Below are 20481 nucleotides of genomic sequence, written 5' to 3'. Positions count from 1 at the left end.
TTTTGTTTTTATGCACTTGCATAAAGGCAGCAAACACATTGCAGTTAAAGGACTGTGCTTGCCTTTCTTTGAGGTGGATTTTATGGTCTGCTTTGGATCGCTGTAATGCTGATATTTAGTGGAATCCATTCTTCTCCTTATCCATCCAGCGTTTTATGAGTCGATGGCCTCCACAGCCATGTCAAATGGCGTTGACTTTCATGATGCCGGTGAGGTTTCTTTCTGATGGCTCTTTCTTGTAGACCTTCCTGCAGGTCTTTTGCAGTCATATGGGAGTTTTTGTTTCTGCCCAACAGTTTTTTTCTGCCATTTTTTCTTGGACACCTTGCTTGGTTTTCCTCTAGCCCCCTTAAAGACAGTGAAAACATCAACTTAACAGGGCCATCAGGTCACATTGTCTATCAATTTTATATTTGGTGGCCTATTGGTTTTTCACTCCAAAAATCAAGAATATATGCAATTAGCCCCGGGGATGCCAAACATTTTTTCATGGTAGGCTACTGTGTGTAAATCATGCTAACAAAGCTGTTCTGTTGAGTATCCACTACTTACATGTTACCGAATCACAGATAATTAAATAATTAATTTAATCTCTGTGGTTCATTTTGGAGACTGTTAAAGTCCGAAATGTAGGTAATTCAGAGAGAAAAAAAAAAAAATAGCGCCAACTCGACCGGTCCACCTTAAAAAGTGACATCACGGTGGAGCTCCGCCCACGTGAGGTGAACGGAAGTAGACAGGAACAGCCAGGCCAGATCTGCTCTGACAGCGAAAATACGTGCGGTGTAGGGGAGGCTCAACCCAAAATATTCGACACTGGTGTTTGTATTTTGTTTCGAAAGTCCGAATGGTGTAGAAGTAGAAGAAAAGCCAACATGGTACACATCTGGAGGCATCTCTCGACGGCGCCGAAACTGCGGGTGTCACTTTTCGCCTTGCTTCTCTTTCTTGTTGTCTCCCTTGGTGACGCCAGGCTGCGCCGGGCTCGAAGCGCCGACACCTCGACGGAGGAAACGGTAGAAACTTATAGCGAATACTACAATTATGTCAAACTAACCGGACTCCTGCAGTCGTTAGCCCAGAAATACCCCCACATCGCCAACCTGTCGAGCGTAGGGCAGTCTGTGGAGGGCAGGGAGCTGTGGGTGATGAGGATCACCGAGGACCCCAACACGGACAAACCGGGGAAACCTAAATTTAAATACGTGGGGAACATGCACGGAGACGAGACCGTGTCCAGACAGGTGTTGATTTACCTTGTGGAGTACCTGCTGAGTAAATATGGAGAGGATCCTCGCATTACCGAGCTGGTGAACAGCACGGATATTTACATCATGCCCAGCATGAACCCTGACGGCTTTGAGAAGTCCATAGAGGGGGACTGCAGGGGCGACAACGGAGGTCGAAGTAATGCCCGAAATATGGACCTAAACAGGAGCTTTCCTGACCAGTACGAAGGGACGGCTGTCGATCCGCAAAATATCCCCGAAGTCATGGCTGTGATCAGGTGGATTCAAGAGAAAAAGTGAGTATTTGTCCCCCACGAGACACACAAACACTGTGAGTCCCACTGCGAGTCCCACTGCACTTTAGTCTCAGCACTGTCCTTTTGTGTACGTGTTGCCTGGAGAGCAGACTGGTTCGTTTGGTTTTAGTAAACTTTACTAATCTCAAACATTTGGTTTGGTCGTGTGAGTTATCTAGGTAGTGACAAAGATCACCAGATGTCCAACATTTCAGTGCTCCTGCCTTTCAAAATACAGAAAGTTTGCCTGTTTCTTCGTCTACTGTGACACTGTTTTTGTGTTCATACGCGGCTGGTGCGACAAAACAAACTGCTCAGTCATCTTATTCAGGAAATTGTGGTGGAAATTTCTTCTCAGTTTTCTTTTGAGACCTTCAGTCTCTGTCTTTGTTGGGGCATTGACAGCTACAACTTGCAATAAAATCATAGTAAAGTCTAGCCATAATGGATATGCACTCACTTGCCAATTCATTAGGTACACTAGTGAAAACAAATGCATTCTAGTAAAACATCCCTGCACTGGTCTTAGCTTCATAAAGGTTAAAGTATTCAACATTTGTTTGATTGTTGATTTAACTACGCTTTCATTTTGTAGTACTATTGACTTGTGTTATGTTTCACCAACATGTGTTTCTATTATTTTAACAAACCCGCTTTAGTCATTGGGCTAGGCTAAATGACAGAAACGCTTTTGTGTTTAATTCAATCCAGTTTCCACAAACTACATCCTTCAAAATGATCCAGCAGTTCAATCACCACCTTTCAGACGCTGTTTCAACATAAACTGAACATTATAACAGGCATGAGTGGAGATTTAGTGCAGGAGTGTTACATTAGAATGTGTTTGTTTTCACTAGTCTTTACTTTACATAAATAACAAAACAGAATCACAGATCTGTAAAGCAAGACAAGACACTGAAACAAATAAAGTTGTACAGTATATAATTTTACATCCAGAACAATCATAGTAATAAGAGGAAAAGAAAAGAAAGATAGGAACAGTTATGCAACCTGGTATTGGATGATATGTTCACGTGTTAGACTTGGAAGGCCTGACTTAAAGCCAGCATGTGTACAAGAATGAATCCAGTGAAAGTTGTCCTGCCAGTTGCCATGACTGCTCTGCAAAAAGGGACTGTCCCTGTAAGAAATGTCATATCACTTACGCAGCATTTATTTCTTCTGATCCCCCACAGTTGAATACTGTCCCCATACAGTCACCCATGCTTCTACAATCATCCATTTTCTCTCTAGATTTGTGCTTTCAGGGAACCTGCACGGCGGCACTGTGGTTGCCAGTTACCCTTTTGATGACTCAGCCTCCCACCAGCAACAAGGCCACTACAGCCAGTCAGAGGACGACAGCCTCTTCCGCTACTTGGCCCTGGTATACTCTCGGAACCACCCGGTGATGAAGACCGGTGCACCCGCCTGTCCCGATGCCTTGGACGAAACCTTTAAAGATGGCATTACCAATGGGGCGCAGTGGTATGACGTGTCTGGTAAGGCGATCCAGTTTCATTGCCTTCAAGTTTATTTGTTGAGGAAGTGTTGTAGATGAATGTCACTATTACATAATGCAGTGAAGAACCACAATCTCCTGATCTGTGTGTTATGGATCCTTGTACAGTGTGTAGAGCTCCGGGCGGCATATGACTTTTTTTGTTGAGAAAAAATGAATTGACCAGCACAAGGCAAAACTCAACAGACAACTACCTCATTAACTTTCCTTCGTCCTACTCCGGAGAGTCACTGAAAGCATGCATTGAAGAATTTTTCTGAGGAGGTTCATGACAGTAACGTAACTACAATAACAAGTAGCTGTTTAATCCCGAATTTAAGTAGTTTTAGTGCTGAATGAGCAACACCCCTTTGTAATCCACGTTATAAACATTAGCCTAACTTGCCTTTATGAAAAGAAATCTGCTGGACATCGTGTTAAAGACAAGCTAAATAAACAAGACATTACACATGGAAGACGCTGGATTCTGTACCCTGATATAAAGTGATCGCTACACAAGCGAAAGCCGTTTCTTGAGGGATCCCTCCGCTCCGTTTTCTATAAAATGATTTCCTATAATGATGACTATCCTGGCATCCTGGGGCACAGGAGCTGTCGACCATTGTTGGATGTAACTGGTACAAGGACAGGTTAGCTAGTTGCTCGCAGTTGTCAACCGAATAGTGATTCGAAAAGCGCGCTTTCCTGCCAATATGGCGGTGTTGTGACTGCCGGCGCAGGGTGACGTCAGCTACCGGAGCTCTATATGTAGCCAGTTGAGTCAGAAGAGTGTCTCATTATTTGTTAGTGAACAGGGAAACCGCAGTTTGAAATGAGACACTTGGGCATGTGGAGACCAGTCGAGTGGAATTGATGTGTTACGTTTTGTTGTAATGCATGAGACGTTCTGAACGGTTCTGAAGAAAAACTCATCTAAAAGGGACCTATTACGCTCTTCCTTTTTTCTCACTGACATCTATATTTATATATGTTCATGTGAAACTTGACCAAGGTTTCAAATAATCCCTGTGAGTCACACTCTCAGGCTTCAGACTATGTTTACAACATTTCTTTTCTACTAGTCCCGTCATGAAATGCATATACACCTTCTTGCAAAACACTGCTGCATGAGTGGTGTATGAGTAGATATCGAGTGTTACAGGCATTTAATGAACTCCAGCGTGAAAACGTCCACTGCTATGTCACCCAATAATCAGCTAATGAATGTAATCAAGCAGAGACATGCTGCAGATGTCCACTCTCATATACGTGATCTAAATCGGGCTTGAACTTTCACGGATGGATTTGAGGTATTGCCATTTCTAAGAGTGACAAATTGTATTACTTATAATAATACGTTTGTAGTTTGCATTTGGCCGTTGAGGATGCAGTGGTGTTCATAAGAAAAAGCAAGAGCAGAATTTCAACTGTGACTCATTCAAAGCTATTCTACATTTTTAGAGAATAAGAATGTAGAGCTGGAACAGATCATCATATGCCTCTTTTAAAAATAGTGGTATGGACAGTCCTTGCTGCTTGATATCTCCCCATCTCTAGGCCAAGAATGTTTTGTGGCATTGTTGGATTCTTTGTAGTGCACTCTATGTGGGTCTGTGCGAGTGGTGTGTACAAGCTACAGCCTGCCTGAGGACACTCGGCAACTAATTATTTCAGTTTTCTTTACACTTTCTTTAACTCCTCTATAGCTGTTTTGTTGGCTGTCACAGACGTACCCACCACAAATCACAAGTAGACGTATCTAGGAAGACATGTTTTGTTGCATTCCACAAAGTAACACGAACTCTTAGAGGAAGTCTCCACTTTCTTTAGTCCCTCAATTAATAAGCTTGCTTAGAGGGAATTGTAAAGCAGGCTTCAGTGTTATGGCAAGCTCTTTTACACTCCATTTAGCTGCATTGTTGGTGGTTGATAATGACCCAGAATTAATTTTTCGGCACTGACACTCATTGTGTGGCCCTGTTTTGGGTTTGCTGTGGTTTGAAATGCAGAGTGCACAGCTCATCACATTTGTCTGCTAGAGGCTGTAATTACGACAAGTGTTAAGGCTCGTTTGAAGTACTGTGGGATTAGACGCTGTAACCTGTGCATAAATGGTGCAAACCATTTGTACTTGCTTGTCAGTCTGGCTCGCTCTGTAAAAACACCACCCAAATGCTAGTTGGTGCTAGTTGGTCTTTTTTGCCAGTCGGGATCTATTTTGCTTCTACTTCCTGCTTTACTTTCAGCAATAGCAACTGAAACATTTCACCCAAGACGAGTCATACAAATGTATTTATCTTCAAAAACCTCCTCAGTTAGCCTTTCTTTGATGTGTTCCGTCTTTATCAATCCAAAACAGTCAATTCGAAAATTGCAGAGATGGAAAAGCCATCGGAAATACTTAAGCAGAAACATGCTACTACCAAGCAGACCAGTCGAAGCTCTTGCGTTGTTGCGACGTGCAGTTACATTTATGGAGAGGTGGACGTCAAGCTATGGCGTTAGGGTCTGCCTATGGCGTCTAATTGATGCAGAAGCCTACATCTCCTATGAGACAGCTCGTTGTTGGCATTTTAAAGCCTATGGCCTGAATCTTTGGACTTGTCTCATTGACAGTGTATATATCCCTGTCACGTGTCTCCATCTTGTGTTTAATTCAGGTTCAGAAACAGCTGTACTCTGCATTACTTGGGCAGAAACTCGATCAGTACACTCTTTATTTTTATATTGTTGGGTTGTGAATGGACAAGAAGGTGGTGACATTTGTGTCTGTGGCTTTAGGTTAGTGGCTACAATGCACTCTGTTTCCTTTTAGGATGTACTGTATTATAGTAAACTTTATATAAAGGACAATGTGTCTTCAAGTTGGTGTCTTCTCATGGATTAGCATTCTTTTGATTTGGCCGGATTAAATTAGCTTGATTGCTCTTTGTTTTTACTCTTTTGCACTTTAAATGTCAAATGGTCGTAATAAAAACGTTGAGGTTGAACTGAGCAGAAAAGCTCCACTTTTAAAGTATTTTTATGGACAGCCCAACCAGTTGTTTGATACCAGCTCATCTGAAAGCAGGATGCCTTAAAAGTAGTTGCAGGTCATTTCAAGCTTGACATGATGTCATGTCATGTCACCGTGTTTGTTTACCACCTGGAGTAGCCGAAACTGAAAATCATTACCTCCCTGAGTACACAATCCTAAAGGGCATTAAGAATTTGCTAGTGCTCATCTTTGTAAGTCTTTGTCTTCCGAATCTAAAAGTGCAGGTACTGGCAAATGGCTGTTTTTGCGGATTATTATTTACTTTTTATTGGCGTTTCTCACCAGAAACAGCCAGTATTCAGACAGAAAAAAAATCCAGCTTTTAATAGGAGGCAGTTATTAAAGCTCTTTGTAGCGACAGTATTCATGTTTTGTCATAAAGATAGCACCAAGAAGCGTAAAAGAGCTGAATGGACAATGCTTTCATCTGTCCAAAATCTCCCAGTGGGCAAAATGTCACTGCTAAATCTGGGCTAATGGCAGATGATGGACACGGTCAGGACATTGTGTGACATAATGAGCGGTCCAGGCGAAGCGCCAGGAGCAGGAGTCAGGAACAGGAGATTTATTGTTCGGCAGCCAGAGCTTGAAATAATGATTCAGCATAACACGGTATCTTGACCTATAATCTTTCGTCACAGTCTCGTCTCGTGGGTGGTTAATTTAGAACTGTATTTTGGTTCAAGTAACCCTCCGTGTGTAACGAGATCTGGTATCGTTGAACACGTAGGCCTATTCATTGTCTGTGCTCAAAGATGGACGTCAGCACATGTAGACTTACAAGACAATAAGGTCCAGGATATAATTTTACTGTATGAAAATTCAGCTTGATGGCCATGATAAAATGAGTGCACTGGAAGTGTGCTCAGGCTGTTTCCTGATCCATCTTTGTTGAACGCCTGATTGTCACATGACTTTTATGCTTAGCTAAAAGTAGGGCACTTTTCTGATTACGTCACCCAGCCCTTAAAGTTTTCCTACGCTATAAGCTTGCCTGTTCCCACAGCAAGTGCAGCTATTAGCTCTGACTTCGGTCGCATTGTCTGGCATGTGGTTTTCTTTTAAGCTCAGGGTGTGTCACTGGATCCGGTACATAGACAGGATACTTAAGACTGGGGCTGCAGAAGTCTGCGTGTTTGTCAAGCTAGGTCAGCGTATGCAGGATGTTTACCTTAAGTGATTTGTTTCAAAGACAATAGACTTGATTCAGGTTATTTAAAGTAAGTGCCTTGTGGCAAGTGAAGGTTTTTTTTTTTTTTATTTGTCATGTGGTTGCAGCCACTTAAAGTTTTCCACATAACTAGTGACAGCTGAATTTAGATCTAGTGTTTGTTATTCGCTCATCATAAAGAGGTGACGTATTTTATTTAATATTTATTTCAAAAAGTCTCTGTTGAACTACGCTGACACATTTCTATACACCGCCCTTACTGTAAATAATTGCTGACGTTCCTAATGTGTAACTGCCAGGTTAGTGCTCCTTGATTAGGTCAATAAAATGACTTTATAAAAATGTCAAAAGTTACACTTAAGTAATATGAAGCCTCATAGACTTTGTTTCCATGTTGATCTGCAGTGAAAACGAAGAGGACCCTCTCATAACTAAGATAAACATTAGAGTGTGTTTTGGCACAAAATAACAAACTGTGGATTTCGACCTCGATCAGTGAACGCGCATCAGAAAGGAAGCTTATAATGACGGCCAGTATAAACAGGAAGAGTGATTACCGATTACAGATTCTGAAGGGCCCTATCCAGCTGCCATTGAATGACTTGGCAGCCAGTCGCTCTCGCCAAGTTTCAAACGGCAGAACAGCTGTTGCTTGACCGGGTATGACTCCAGAGAACTTGTGTTGGTGGTGTATATTTTTGTATATCTGCTCTCAGAGCCAAGGCGTGTACCACATCACAGCCTGCAGCATTTTTTCCTTAGCTTGTGAGGGATCCATTAAAGTTTGTCAGTGCATTTCACCCAGTTTTCAAAGCAAGTTAGTCATATAGCCTTTAGTGTCACAAACAAGCGGATTGAAATTTCAGCACATGTGTAGAGGTATGGAAGAAGAAATAATGGAATCACATTTAGATGTTCAAAGAAATTACTGTACAACAGAAACACAGCCTAAAGTTGGACATGTGGCACTTCCCCAATACAAAACCGTGGTAACACGAGTATTGTTAGATTCAGGGGTTCTGGATATCAGTTATGCTTTTCAAACAGTGTACTTGTTGGTGTCTTTGTATGACACATGGCTAAAGTTTGTCTATTAAGACATAAAACATTTTCTCTTGTCTGCAGTTGGTGTCATCCTCACTGAAATTGGCGGGAGTCTGGTTGCTTTGCTGAAGTTATTTGTCAGTGTTTGTTGTCTGAGGCCTTTCCTTTCGCCTGTTGAAAAAAAAAAAAGTGGCAAATAGTGGCTGTTTTATTTGGTCCCCGTTGCCTCTCAGCAGGCAGTCATAGCAACCCTCCAGCCAGGAAGCCTCTGAGTGCCTGCTGTTGTTCCACGGGGATGGCCAACCGTACAGCCCGCCTTCCTGTGTGCGCTTCTGTTTGCCTTACTGGAGGGGCTAGGTGGCTGGCAAACTGCAGATGTCATGGCCTGTTGCCACACTAAACACTCTCTTTAAACTATGGCTTAGATGGACAAAGACGGGCTCAAGCCGTTCAAGACAGAACCCCTTTCTCTGCTAATGAACTGGCCTGCCACCAGCAGGGTTCAAATTTAAGGAAGGAAAAAATGTGCTTTTACATGTGTGGTACACATGAATAACTGAACTTGGACCAAATCATTATACTACATATACTTGCATATTTGGAATGAAAAGTTAATATAAGTTGTGCCATTGCTAACATGCTTTGATTCTTACATCATCCAGGAGGGATGCAGGACTACAACTACCTCCATGGCAACTGTCTGGAAATCACCTTGGAGCTGAGCTGCTGCAAATATCCTTTTGCTACTGAGCTCCGTAAGGAATGGGATCTGAACAGGGAATCCTTAGTAGCCTATATAGAAAAGGTACAACAGCTTACAACTAAAAAAAAGAAGTAAAGACACGTCAACATTGACTCTATATCTTCTGTTTTTGTTTATTTAAAATGGTATTACTTGTAAGAATACTACTGCTAATACGACTACTGCTGCCTTCCAGGTGCACATAGGTGTTCGAGGCTATATCAAAGAGCCAGTTAGTGGTGCTGCCCTCGCCAATGTCAGCATTATGGTGGCGGGCATACGCCACAACCTGACCACAGGAAGATACGGGGACTACTACCGCCTTCTGCTCCCGGGAACGTACAACATCACGGCTGTAGCCCCAGGGTGAGTAAGAGCAGCCAACATTCTTCAAGGAGCAGGTTCGCACGGATCAAGGTCATTCATTAATGGATAACACTTAATGCTTACTAAAAGTTAGGTTTCAAACTTCATTGCAGTTACCAGAGACGGCTCAGCCTCTGCTGCTTTTGTTGCTGTTTTTTCCCCTTTAGATTATTGACAGGTCAAAATGAATGAAGCTTTTAATTTGCCTCTTTAAGACGCTCAGTTAATGAAGTTCAGTCTCCATGTTGTAGCTTTTTTAACTACAAATTCATCACGTACTTTCTCTTTGAGTTATAAATTAACTATTTGTTACTGAAGTGAAGAAAATGTTTCACACGTTCAGTGGTGAACTTCCTGGTAGAGATTATGGGGAAACTACAATAATTCTTTTTCTGTGCAGGTACGCCTCAATGACAGTCAGCAATGTCAAGGTCCTGGAGGACAAAGCCACAGAACTTAACTTTACCTTGGCACCCATGGTCGGAGAGGCCAGCACCCCTGTGACTACAGCCTCGGTGCCGCCAACCACTCATCCAGTCATCGCCACTACCAGCCCTTCCAACATCACTCAGACCCTGGTGGTCCCCTCCAAAGGAAATGATAACAGCTCTACTGTGCTTCCACCTGTCCACCAGCCCATCCAGCCGCAGGAATTTCGTCACCACAACTATGCTGACATGGAGCTGTTTTTACGAAAGTACAACAGCGAGTTCCCCTCGATCACCTACCTTCACTCTATTGGCCGCTCCGTGGAAGAACGTGAGCTGTATGTGATGGTAATCTCAGACAACCCTACCGTTCATGAACACGGTATGTCTTGGATCGCAGTGTGGCACAGTCATCAATGAACAATCATGTCTCTTCATATGTGACGATTTTAATTTCGCGTCTTGCTCTTTGCCAGGTGAACCAGAGTTTAAATATGTGGGCAACATGCACGGCAATGAAGTGGTGGGCCGAGAGTTATTGCTCAACCTCATTGAGTACCTGTGCCGTAACTATGGCACTGATCCAGAGGTCACTCAGTTGGTCAACAACACCCGCATTCACATCATGCCTTCTATGAACCCCGATGGCTATGAGGTAGCCACTGAAGGTAAGGGAAACCAACACATACACTTACTATAAAGGCTGTAACCAGGCAACTATAATGTAACACCATCTGCGACGCCTACCAAGTATAATGTGTAACATTATTTTAGGAGTTGGGTCACAGGTGTTAAGATGTATTGCTTTTGGATATATAAGCAAAGGTGTAGCATTACAGGCCAAGTACAGTAATTTGATCATTTGTCTAACTATTCTGTGAGTGTACTGTGTGTTGCTAACTGCTATCAAATTTACAGCCTTTGTTAGCCGCTGCAAACTGACCAGACCGTATTCTTTTAAGGAGGAAATCTTGAGTGTTTAGCTGTATCTTCTTATTTCCTTACTACAGCCTTCACATCATATGCTTTAAATGTCTTAAGTTACACTACAGGAAGGTTCCTCTTCTGTTGATATTTTGTTGTTGATAATGGTTGCTGATGTGTCAGAGGAAGTCGGAGGTGGAGCTTCAGATGGGGACATGCTGTGGTTACAGATGCATCTGGGTGATGCAAGTGTTTGTTTCCTCACAGGGGATGAACAGGGCTATAAAGGACGCAACAACAGCCAAGATTTCGACCTGAATCGCAACTTCCCAGACCAGTTCACCGCCATCACAGATCCCAGACAGCCAGAGACTATAGCTGTAATGAACTGGCTGAAGAGCGTCCCCTTTGTCCTGTCAGCCAACCTCCATGGAGGCACGGTCTTGTTTTGACTTTATGGCATTGGATTCACAGTTTAACTCAATTATGCATAAAATTTACTCAAGTCATTTTAGCGGTTTGCTCTGTCTCATCTTTGTATTGTGTAATTCAGGTTCCTTGGTGGTCAACTACCCGTTTGACGATGACAAAGAAGGGACAGTTCATTACAGCCGGTCGCCTGATGACAAGGTCTTCCAGCAGCTGGCCAGAGCCTACTCACAGGTAACTGGACAAAGTGGCTTTCAGATCGGTTTCACGCTGAAATGATGTCCGCTTGTGGTTTCATATTTGACGTGAAAACGAACTGGAGTGACTACAGCAGCTCATTGTTGAGTTTTTAACGTGTGCGTGTGATATGTGTGCAGGAGAATTCACAGATGCACGAAGGACACCCTTGTCCGGACCTGTACCCGGATGAATATTTTCAGGATGGCATCACCAATGGTGCCAACTGGTACACTGTTCCTGGTATGATTACAACTTCACTTTGTTGCTCACCATTTTATATCAGAGGCTTTTAGTTAACTTGCATAACTTGGAAATATATATTATTTACATATACACACTTTGTTAGTTCTATTTTGTAGACTCTAAATCGCATATAGTAATATTGCAACTACAATTCTGCTTGTGTGAAGGTAATCACAGCATTTGTTTCAGCATTTGCCGAGTATGAGTGGCAAAACATCTTTTAAGAAAAGTCCAGTTTTGCTTTGTTTTTGTTTTTTTGTATACCATGACCTGGAAGACCAAGAACTTTCATAGACGACTGTGTTCAAAGGAGAACTCTTTTTTTCTCCAGGTGGCATGCAGGATTGGAACTACATGAACACCAACTGTTTTGAGGTCACCATTGAGTTGGGCTGTGTCAAGTACCCCATGGCCGAGAAGCTGCCAGTATACTGGGAACAAAACCGTCGAGCCTTGCTTCAGTTTATTCACCAGGTGGGAAACACAAGTATTAACGCTGTCTTAAGCTTTCCCCTCACTTTCACTCAGGTTTGCATTTTTGCATGTTTACATGGTTATTTGTCTCTCTAGGTTCACACTGGAGTAAAGGGAACAGTCTCTGACATTGAAGGTGGCACAGAAATTCCCAATGCCACCATTAGTGTGCAGGGCATCGAGCACAGCATCACTACAGCTCAGACTGGAGATTACTGGAGACTGCTGGTCCCCGGGACGTACACTATCACTGCCTCTGCCCATGGGTAATGTTTGTATTTCTGAAAGAAGAACTTATGAACAGAGAATTTACCTTTATGTTACCTTCTTTCCGGTGATGCTAACCTTAAAACATTTATCCAGGTATGCACCTGTGACGATCTACGCCACAGTCTCAAAGGATCAAGTGGAGTTGGTGGACTTCAGACTGACAAGTTTGCACTCCAGTAGTAATGGCCAGTCTCCCAACGGCTTAATACCCAAGCAGACTCCATCTGAGAGGGAGTTCCAGGACTTAATCAGGGAGCTCTCTATAGGCCAGGGTTTGGAGAAGCTGGTCAGGAGCACAGCCACAGAAAACAACTTACGGCGCTACAGAGGCTCCAAAGAGCTGGCCTCCTCCGTGAAAAGCATCAATCTGAACTTTCCCAAAATTACATCTTTACACAGGTGGGCATCTTCCATCAAGCCTAGTTTTTGAACCAGTCAGCAACAGTTCCTCTTATGGGGACTCATTATCATTATGCCAAAAGTCAGAGTTATAGCTTTGTTATCGTCAGTGCTGTGCAGATCTGTTATTCTTCTTGCTGCTTTGTATTGCAAGATTCCTATAATACTGACCTATATAATGGTTTCTTCTCTTCTGTGTCCAGTTTGGGCCAAAGCGTGGAGTATAGAACCATTTTGGCTCTGGAAATCTCCAACAAACCAAGAGAAGCAGAGCCATCAGAGCCAAAGATCCGCTTTGTAGCAGGGATCCATGGCAATGCCCCAGTGGGCACAGAGCTGCTGCTGGAGTTTGCTACCCTCTTGTGTATCAACTATGGCAAGAACCCAGCCATCACCAAGGTGAGTTTCAGGGCCCCTCAGGTAATGCACATTTATCTACTGTTACCAGCATTTAGCAACATTAAAAAACGGTGGGTTTGAACAGTTAACGTTGGCATTTTTGCCTTTATTGGATAGAACAGTGGAGATAAACTTAATCTAGTATGCACCCCAAAGACTTGGTCACCGGCTTTCCCCCTACTATTATTAATAAAGCAAATACTGGCCATTAAATATGTGATTAATACATGTCTGTAATTGTTCCTTCTGCCTCCATTTCCTTTCTTTAGCTAATCAACGAGACCCGTATTTTCATTGTGCCTTCTGTCAACCCCGATGGACGAGAACAGGCTACTGAGAAGCAGTGCACGTCCACAAAAGGCTTCACCAATTTTAACGGAAAAGATCTGGATACAGACTTCTTTGGTCAGTTGAATGGATTTTGATATGTGCAGCTGAACAGAAAAACAAAACATACCAGCCCCTCTATGTGTTCAGTATAACATGTCAAAGATTTGTCGTGCATGTTAAAAAATGTATAATTGGTCGTGTTTACACTTGACATAAAATAACTGAGTATGCTCTAACAGCTCTGTTTTCTGTCCACCATCTGTGTATATCTGTTAAAAGGCAATGCATCGCAGCGTGTGGTGGAGGCCCAACCTGAGACCAGAGCGATGATGAATTTTATTCAAAATCAGGGCTTCACTCTATCGGTCGCCCTTGATGGTGGCTCACTTGTTGCTACCTACCCTTACGACAGGCCTGTCCAGACTGGTGAGAACACTTTTTAATTCACTGCTTGTCTGTCTTCTTAAGGGTTATTTATAGTATATTTACTCAGTTACATTTTTAAAGGGAATCACACTTTTTGACACTGAATTGTGGGGTTTTGGGGGGTTACCGTGAATGCTATCATCACAAGATCCTCCATATATATTTAAGAAACATTCCATAAACCTTACAGTAATACTCCATTTTAGCCAGAATAACAAAATTTCCTGAAAAGAGTTCAAGAGGCTTAATCCAAAGCCCTTTTGACTTGAAAGACACCAGGACAAGCAACATGCCACTGCTGGGGGTTTATACTTTGTTTTATTTATTTACTATAACATAAAATGTTGAAAAGAAACTTTCACATCACTAATGGACTTTTCCTCACACTTGCAGCTACAAACATAACAGTCTTATGTAACAGCACTTTGCCAAGAGTAGGAGAAAGTATAAATAAGTTGAAAACTGTTTGTTGCCTGACATATCTGGAGTTGACAGTGTGCAGTTGTTTAATCGCTCATTTTATTTTTTTCCAGTTGAAAATGAGGGCACATTGAAGTACTTGGCAAGTGTGTATGCCAACAACCACCCGAAGATGCACCTCGGGGACACGGGATGTTCCAATAATGGACAGGGTACGTGTCATTTGAGTACTACAGATTCTTGCCATGCCTGCTCTGAATGTCAGCCGTTAATAGGGTGATTGTGGTTAACGGCTAACTTGTTCTGCTTCTCAGTGGGCAACGTCCCGGATGGAGTCATGAGGGCGGCAGAGAGACAAAGTCACATGGGGAGCATGAAGGTAAAGCTGTGTTTGTGAAAACAATAGCAGTTAATCTGGCGTCTACACTGCCACTGTGCGATAATGTTTTTAATTTTAAGACGTTTTCTGAAATGAATAAATCTAAACATTTGTGTTAAATGCTTTATTTAATACTTTTGAAAATCGAGAGATACTGTACTTATAAATCAAATGAGAAGCGAAGCAAATTCATCTTTTGTCTTCCTGTCCTCCAGGATTTCAGTATGGACTTTGGCCACTGTCCAGAAATCACTGTGTATACTGGCTGCTGTCTGTTCCCTCCTGCTGAGCAGCTGGCCACACTCTGGGATGAGAACAAGAAGGCTCTCCTGAGCATGTTGGTGGAGGTGTGGCTCAAGATTTTATCAACACAAATGTTACTTTACCACATACATATTTTTAACAGTTTACTACTACGCTTCCAACATGTTTACTGATTTAGGTTTTTTGATGTATTCTGTAAGAGGTTTGTTATTATCAGTCACCATACAGCCGCAATTTCCACTCCATTCAGGTCCATAAAGGGGTGCGAGGCGTGGTGAAGGACAAGAGCGGAAAACCTATCGTTGGGGCGGTCATTGTACTGAATGAAGGGGTGAGAGTGTTTACTTCGGAGGGCGGCTACTTCCACGCATTCCTGGCACCTGGCAGCCACAATATTGAAGCTTTTGCTGACGGATACCAACAGCAACGTCAGGAGGTACAGAGTTATACATAACATGTAGTAGTAGCTTCCAGGAAAAAAAAAAACATGATTTACAGTTCTTATAATTGCATGCAATGATAGAAATCATTCTCTCTTTTGAAGCAGGGTATTTGATTATTCTTATGACATAGAATAATTGAAAATTGGAACTAATATTTTGGAGGGGAGTTTTTAACATTTAAAAAAATGACTTTTTGAGTGATGTTCTCTGGACAGCATGAAACATGGCCAGTAGAAACTGACATGAAAGAATAAGCCCTCTCTGAATTTACTCTCATTCACGCCAAGGCAACAGTTTTTATTGTTCTTTTCTTCATGGTTTTGTTTGGTCTTTGTTTCAGCTATGGATGTGTAATTTAGCTTATACTGCCACCTTCTGACAACATTACACAGGCTGGATTAATCTTTCCAAACCAGTGGAAATGCACCTAATACACATTTTTTGGTGGTATACAAAAGGCTTGCTTCACCTTATTTGGGAATTATAACTACAAAGGTCAAAGTGTCTAGTTTCCTAATGCAAGGGCTGGTAGTAAATCTGTTACATCTTTAGTTGAAAAAAACCTATGTACGTAGTTGAGATTCCCTCTCAAATACTCAAATATGCACATCATTAATGGATTATCCATTAATGATGACACCTTGGAATATGCCTTTAAGTTTAGATTTATGGCATGAGCCAACTGCCAAGTGTTCAATATTGAGGTTAAGTAAAACGAATGGTGAGTACATCAATTTGGTAGTTACAAACAAAGAAGTAGATGGACTGAGCACTTTGGACTCACACCCCAGTTCAAATGCAGTAAAGTACTACATTCAAATGCACGGAGAATCAAATTGACAAACTAATGTATGGTACGTTCTCTTAAATAACAGCCTTAAACAGTCTTACTATGGAACAGTTTTACTATGATTCCCCTTTCACGTCTGTGTCTATGTCTATGTCTATGTATGGCGTTGGGCGAAGCACACAAAATCTCTCCGTCACCTCCAACTTTCCATTTGGATGTTCTGATATTTGATGGAGGGGGTAGGCCAGCTCTTCAAACAGACGCTCCTTGATCGTTTGTCCAAGCTCCAGACTGTAGGGTATTTGTTTCCCACAAGGGCTAAAGAGCAGGGGATCCACCACTGAGTGATAAGTCTGCTGGTAATCTGGTACGGTGAAGCCATGGATCATCAGAGCGCTGCTGGAGGTCCTCTCCTCAGTCGTGACAACTCTGGTGATGCGCGGCAGAGTTGATAAATCTGGAATAACGGCAGCATTTTTTATATACCTATCATGCAGAGGCTTCTGGGGGTCTGCTTCTCTCTGCTCACTCAAGTCAAAATCATAACCTGGGGTCGACTTGTATTTCCTCTCCTTAATGGTCTCCCCATATTTCTTAGGACATCGAATGCTCTGCCTTAGGCCATAAGGCCGCATCTCATTTCTCTGGAAATGAAAGTGACAGTATCAGTAGATTCTGGTGGCACTGTAGGTTCTTCTGTGACTTGATATCAGAAAACACTGCATAGATTGTAGTCATGAAGAAACGCATAATCAAAAGATGCACTTACTCTTTTGCAAAAACTCTTGGTGAGTTTTCAGACCACATTACTAAATCAGGTCTGAAACCACATGGTTGGAAATCCTTATTTCCTCAGCTGTCAGTGTAGTTGTCCAAATTTTTTTTTTTTTTTAACACTGCACTTAAACAATGACAGTGAATAATGAGACTTAATTCCCTTGCAATGGGGGGGAAAAAATCAAGCAAGCTAACCAAACATGAATCCTTCAATTCTTATGATTTACCTCTCAGCTGATTATTTTTGGGGGATTTTTACGAGGTTTTTATTTTAGACATACGAGACAACCTGCGTCAGATTAAACTAAGCAGCCACACCTGCCAATGCCAATTAGGCAACTAACAACCACGCTTCAGTAGAGAGCTGAAGAAGACAGCTAAACGCCTTTATACCTCCATTCAGAAAGAAAGACAGCCAGGGTGGACACAGCGATGTGGTAGAGCTTTTCTTTTTGTTGTTGCATTCTGACTTTAAAAGTGCAGCAAAATTGGTTTAAAAAAAAGAAAAAAAAAAAACACTACAGAATACCTATCAATTATTTGAATTTACAAACAGTTGCAGCAGTATATCAGCGTGTGCTGGTGTGATATCAAATAACGCTGTGATTCAAATTAGTACAGAGAAACTATTTTGATTAGAAAGGTTTCTTGGGGTATATTATGAGCTCTTGGGATTTTAAGAGTCTTTGCTCTCTTCTAGGTGGTGGTGTCGTCCTATGACGCTGCTTGCTCCATCCTCATTGAGTTTGATATGGACAACAGCATCCTTGGCCTGCCCAGACAGCTTGTCGTGGCCAGTGCAGGTAAGCTGCTCTATGAAAATGAGCCTTTTGTTTTGCATGCTAACTATATTTGCGTTGTCTTCCTGGTTTATACACAAATATGACTTCTGCACGTTATGTGTCAATGCGGCTAAAGATCTGCAAGGTAGTGACCATCAAAACGCTTAAGAATCTGGCTGTCATTTACTTACATGGCGTGTTTCTTGCGTCTTCCGCATCTTCAGAAATGTCTTACTCATGTTAAATAAACAAATGGAAATGATTTCTTCATTGTAAGCTGTGAGAATGTTGTTGTGTTTTTTCTTAAAGTATAAAGTTTTCCCACCTAGCAACAGTGTCTAAGGATGCAAGCAGACATTCTGAGTTTTGTACTTCTCTTCCTCCCTGCAGCGGCCTCCATGACGGCACTGGTGGTGACGGCGTGCATCATCTGGTGCGTGTGCGCTGCCAAGTCCAACCACCAAAAAGACGGCTTCCACCGCTTGCGGCAGCATCGAGAGGAGTATGACGACGAGATCCGGCTCACTTCTATGGGCTCGAAGAAGTCGCTGCTCGCCCACGAGTTTCAGGACGAAAGCGAAAGCGATGAGGAGACGCTGTACGCCAACAAAATCTGAGTGTCTTCACGCTAGCTTGGTCTGTCGGCTCAGTATTTTCTTTTGAGGTCCCCCTAAAAATCAAACCCCTGGCCCAGAAGGAACAGGATGAACTCTGAGCAGCTTCTCTGTCTCTCTTTATGAACAATTTAAGAGGGGTGAAAGTTTTTTTTTGTTATACCAGTAAGTTCTGGAGAGACTCCTGGTCATCAGTTATTAGTGCGACTAAATGAATACATCCTTCTGGTGTCTGCACTTGACGTCTGGCTATTTACCTGCTGCATCTCTGCTTGACTGGTTCAACAGGCTGAGAGAGAAAGAAAGTTCAGTCCATCGTTGCCCTCGTCCATTCTTTATAGCAGCTTTATTGTTTCCGAGCCATTTAAGAATACTTTGTCACACCACTACCTGTCCTGCTCGGCTGAGAGGTCAAGCTGATAAGTCCAAATGAACTCAACCTCTGTGAATGTGGAGTGAACTCCAGATGGAAGTGCTTTATCCCTCACAACCTCCCCTCTCACATCTGTCATCACTCGATAGTTTGTTTAGTAATCAGAAAATTACTTGTTTTGTTTTTTTTATGCAAGTGAGCTACGCTGAAGTGTCCGAGCCTTTGGGAGAATGAATCCAGTATCGTGCCTTGGTTTCTATAAAGTTTACAGTCCCCATCAGGCTGTAGTGTGTGACAAGAAAGCAACCTAGTGAGTAGATAATACATACTGGAATTTGATCCATCCTATTCTCAGGTGGTGTGAAAAGAGAGAAGTGATCTGAAGACTGCGCACTTCTAATGTTGCACTGTTTCCTGCGCGGATGACTCGAGGCTGGGTTTAGTAGTTTTGTATTTTTCCAGCGAGTCCGTGTTAGGAGCAGACTTCTCAAACGCATCAGGGAGAATCTGTTGCCAGGCTTGCTTGAAAGCCTGCGCAGTCAGTGGAGGTCGCTTGCACTAAATGGTAAGCAGGGGTCACCCCGTATCATTGGCCAAGAAATAAAAATGACAAATCTCTAAATATGTAACCATGAAAAGAATGTAATTTTTTTTAATTATTATTTCTTTTGTGTTTTCTATAATTTATATCAGCATGGAAAACAGATTTCTGGTTGGATCTGTTTTGTTTTTCCATCTGAATATCTTTTTTTTTTGTCTTGGGAGAAAGAAAAAAAACGATATTTTTATTGCAGGACTCATGCCAGGTTTTTCTGTCCATTAATAACCAAAATCGACGTCAAAGCCACCAATGTTACATGCTGTACAGGTTCAGTTCAAATAGTCATGTATCCCAAATTTAAGGGCATATAATTGTAATCCATCTGAGTGTGAAATGTGTTCAGATTAATCTGAGTTAAATGCAGTGCAGTTTCTTTTTTTTTTCTTTGTGTTTCAAAAATTATCAGTCCTGGGTGACTTATTTTGAGTGGGAAGCAGGTTTATGTGCAGACATGCAAAGTTACTACAGTAAGAAAAAAAAAACAAGACCCCTCATCAGAAATCCACTTTATGAAACATAACTACACCTGATTTGAAATCATTGCACTGGATCTGAACGGTCTATTGTGCCGCAGGTTTTCACCCATTCTCACATACAGCAGTTTGAAGCAAAACATGCTTACCCTCTAAAGAGATTGCCCTGATTTCTACTTGAAGAAATTATTTCCTGACCAGCTGACATCTGTGTAGGGATACAGTTTTGTACATTATTTTTCTTATGCTGTGTCCCCGTACACGCGTGTAAAAACTTTGAAAGTTGAGCTGTGGTGTAAAGATTTTATACTAAACTGGAATCAGCTGTAAATGTTTGCCAATTGTAAATGGGGAGAAAAGTGCAATTCGTGTTAACCATGAATCTACACTGAACAGAACATTTCGTGTGAACCTCATGCACAAAAACTCACAATAAACACAATAAAATAAAACCTCTCATTACATTTCTTGCTTTCGTGTTGCATTTCGTGGCCCTGCCTCTATTTTCTGTGGCGGTTCTTTGAAACCACCTGCCGATTAATTATGTTATTATGATTAAAAAATGTAAAATGTAAAAAATGTAACTATACAAAAATACAACTTTTTTGTGTAATTGC

The 20481-nt window shown here is 42.0% G+C and overlaps 1 protein-coding gene across 1 annotated transcript; it reads left to right on the top strand.

The window, feature by feature from the left end:
* The first annotated feature begins 608 nt into the window (after positions 1-608).
* Positions 609-20321, top strand: cpda (carboxypeptidase D, a). Its single transcript, XM_084558380.1, has 21 exons — positions 609-1525; positions 2780-3027; positions 8941-9083; positions 9217-9386; positions 9787-10196; positions 10291-10482; positions 11006-11173; positions 11292-11401; positions 11545-11647; positions 11982-12124; positions 12221-12390; positions 12488-12793; positions 12997-13192; positions 13462-13597; positions 13802-13948; positions 14482-14580; positions 14683-14747; positions 14963-15094; positions 15262-15447; positions 17722-17824; positions 18194-20321. Exons 1-21 carry the CDS (start codon positions 876-878, stop codon positions 18418-18420), a joined length of 4104 nt encoding a protein of 1367 aa, XP_084414506.1. The 5' UTR covers positions 609-875; the 3' UTR covers positions 18421-20321.
* Positions 20322-20481: the final 160 nt, after the last annotated feature.

This window comes from Chelon labrosus (genome assembly GCF_963514085.1).
Source record: "Chelon labrosus genome assembly, chromosome: 13".
Taxonomy (NCBI): domain Eukaryota; kingdom Metazoa; phylum Chordata; class Actinopteri; order Mugiliformes; family Mugilidae; genus Chelon; species Chelon labrosus.
The sequence above is the reverse complement of the archived record's forward strand: the minus strand, read 5'-3'. Positions and strand labels throughout refer to the sequence as shown.

Coding starts and splice junctions, on each gene's coding strand:
- cpda (XM_084558380.1), top strand. CDS start 876: ATGGTACACATCTGGAGGCATCTCTCGACGGCGCCGAAACTGCGGGTG. Junction 11,174..11,291: donor GTCAGCCAACCTCCATGGAG/GCACGGTCTTGT, acceptor TGTGTAATTCAG/GTTCCTTGGTGGTCAACTAC. Junction 17,825..18,193: donor GCTTGTCGTGGCCAGTGCAG/GTAAGCTGCTCT, acceptor TCCTCCCTGCAG/CGGCCTCCATGACGGCACTG.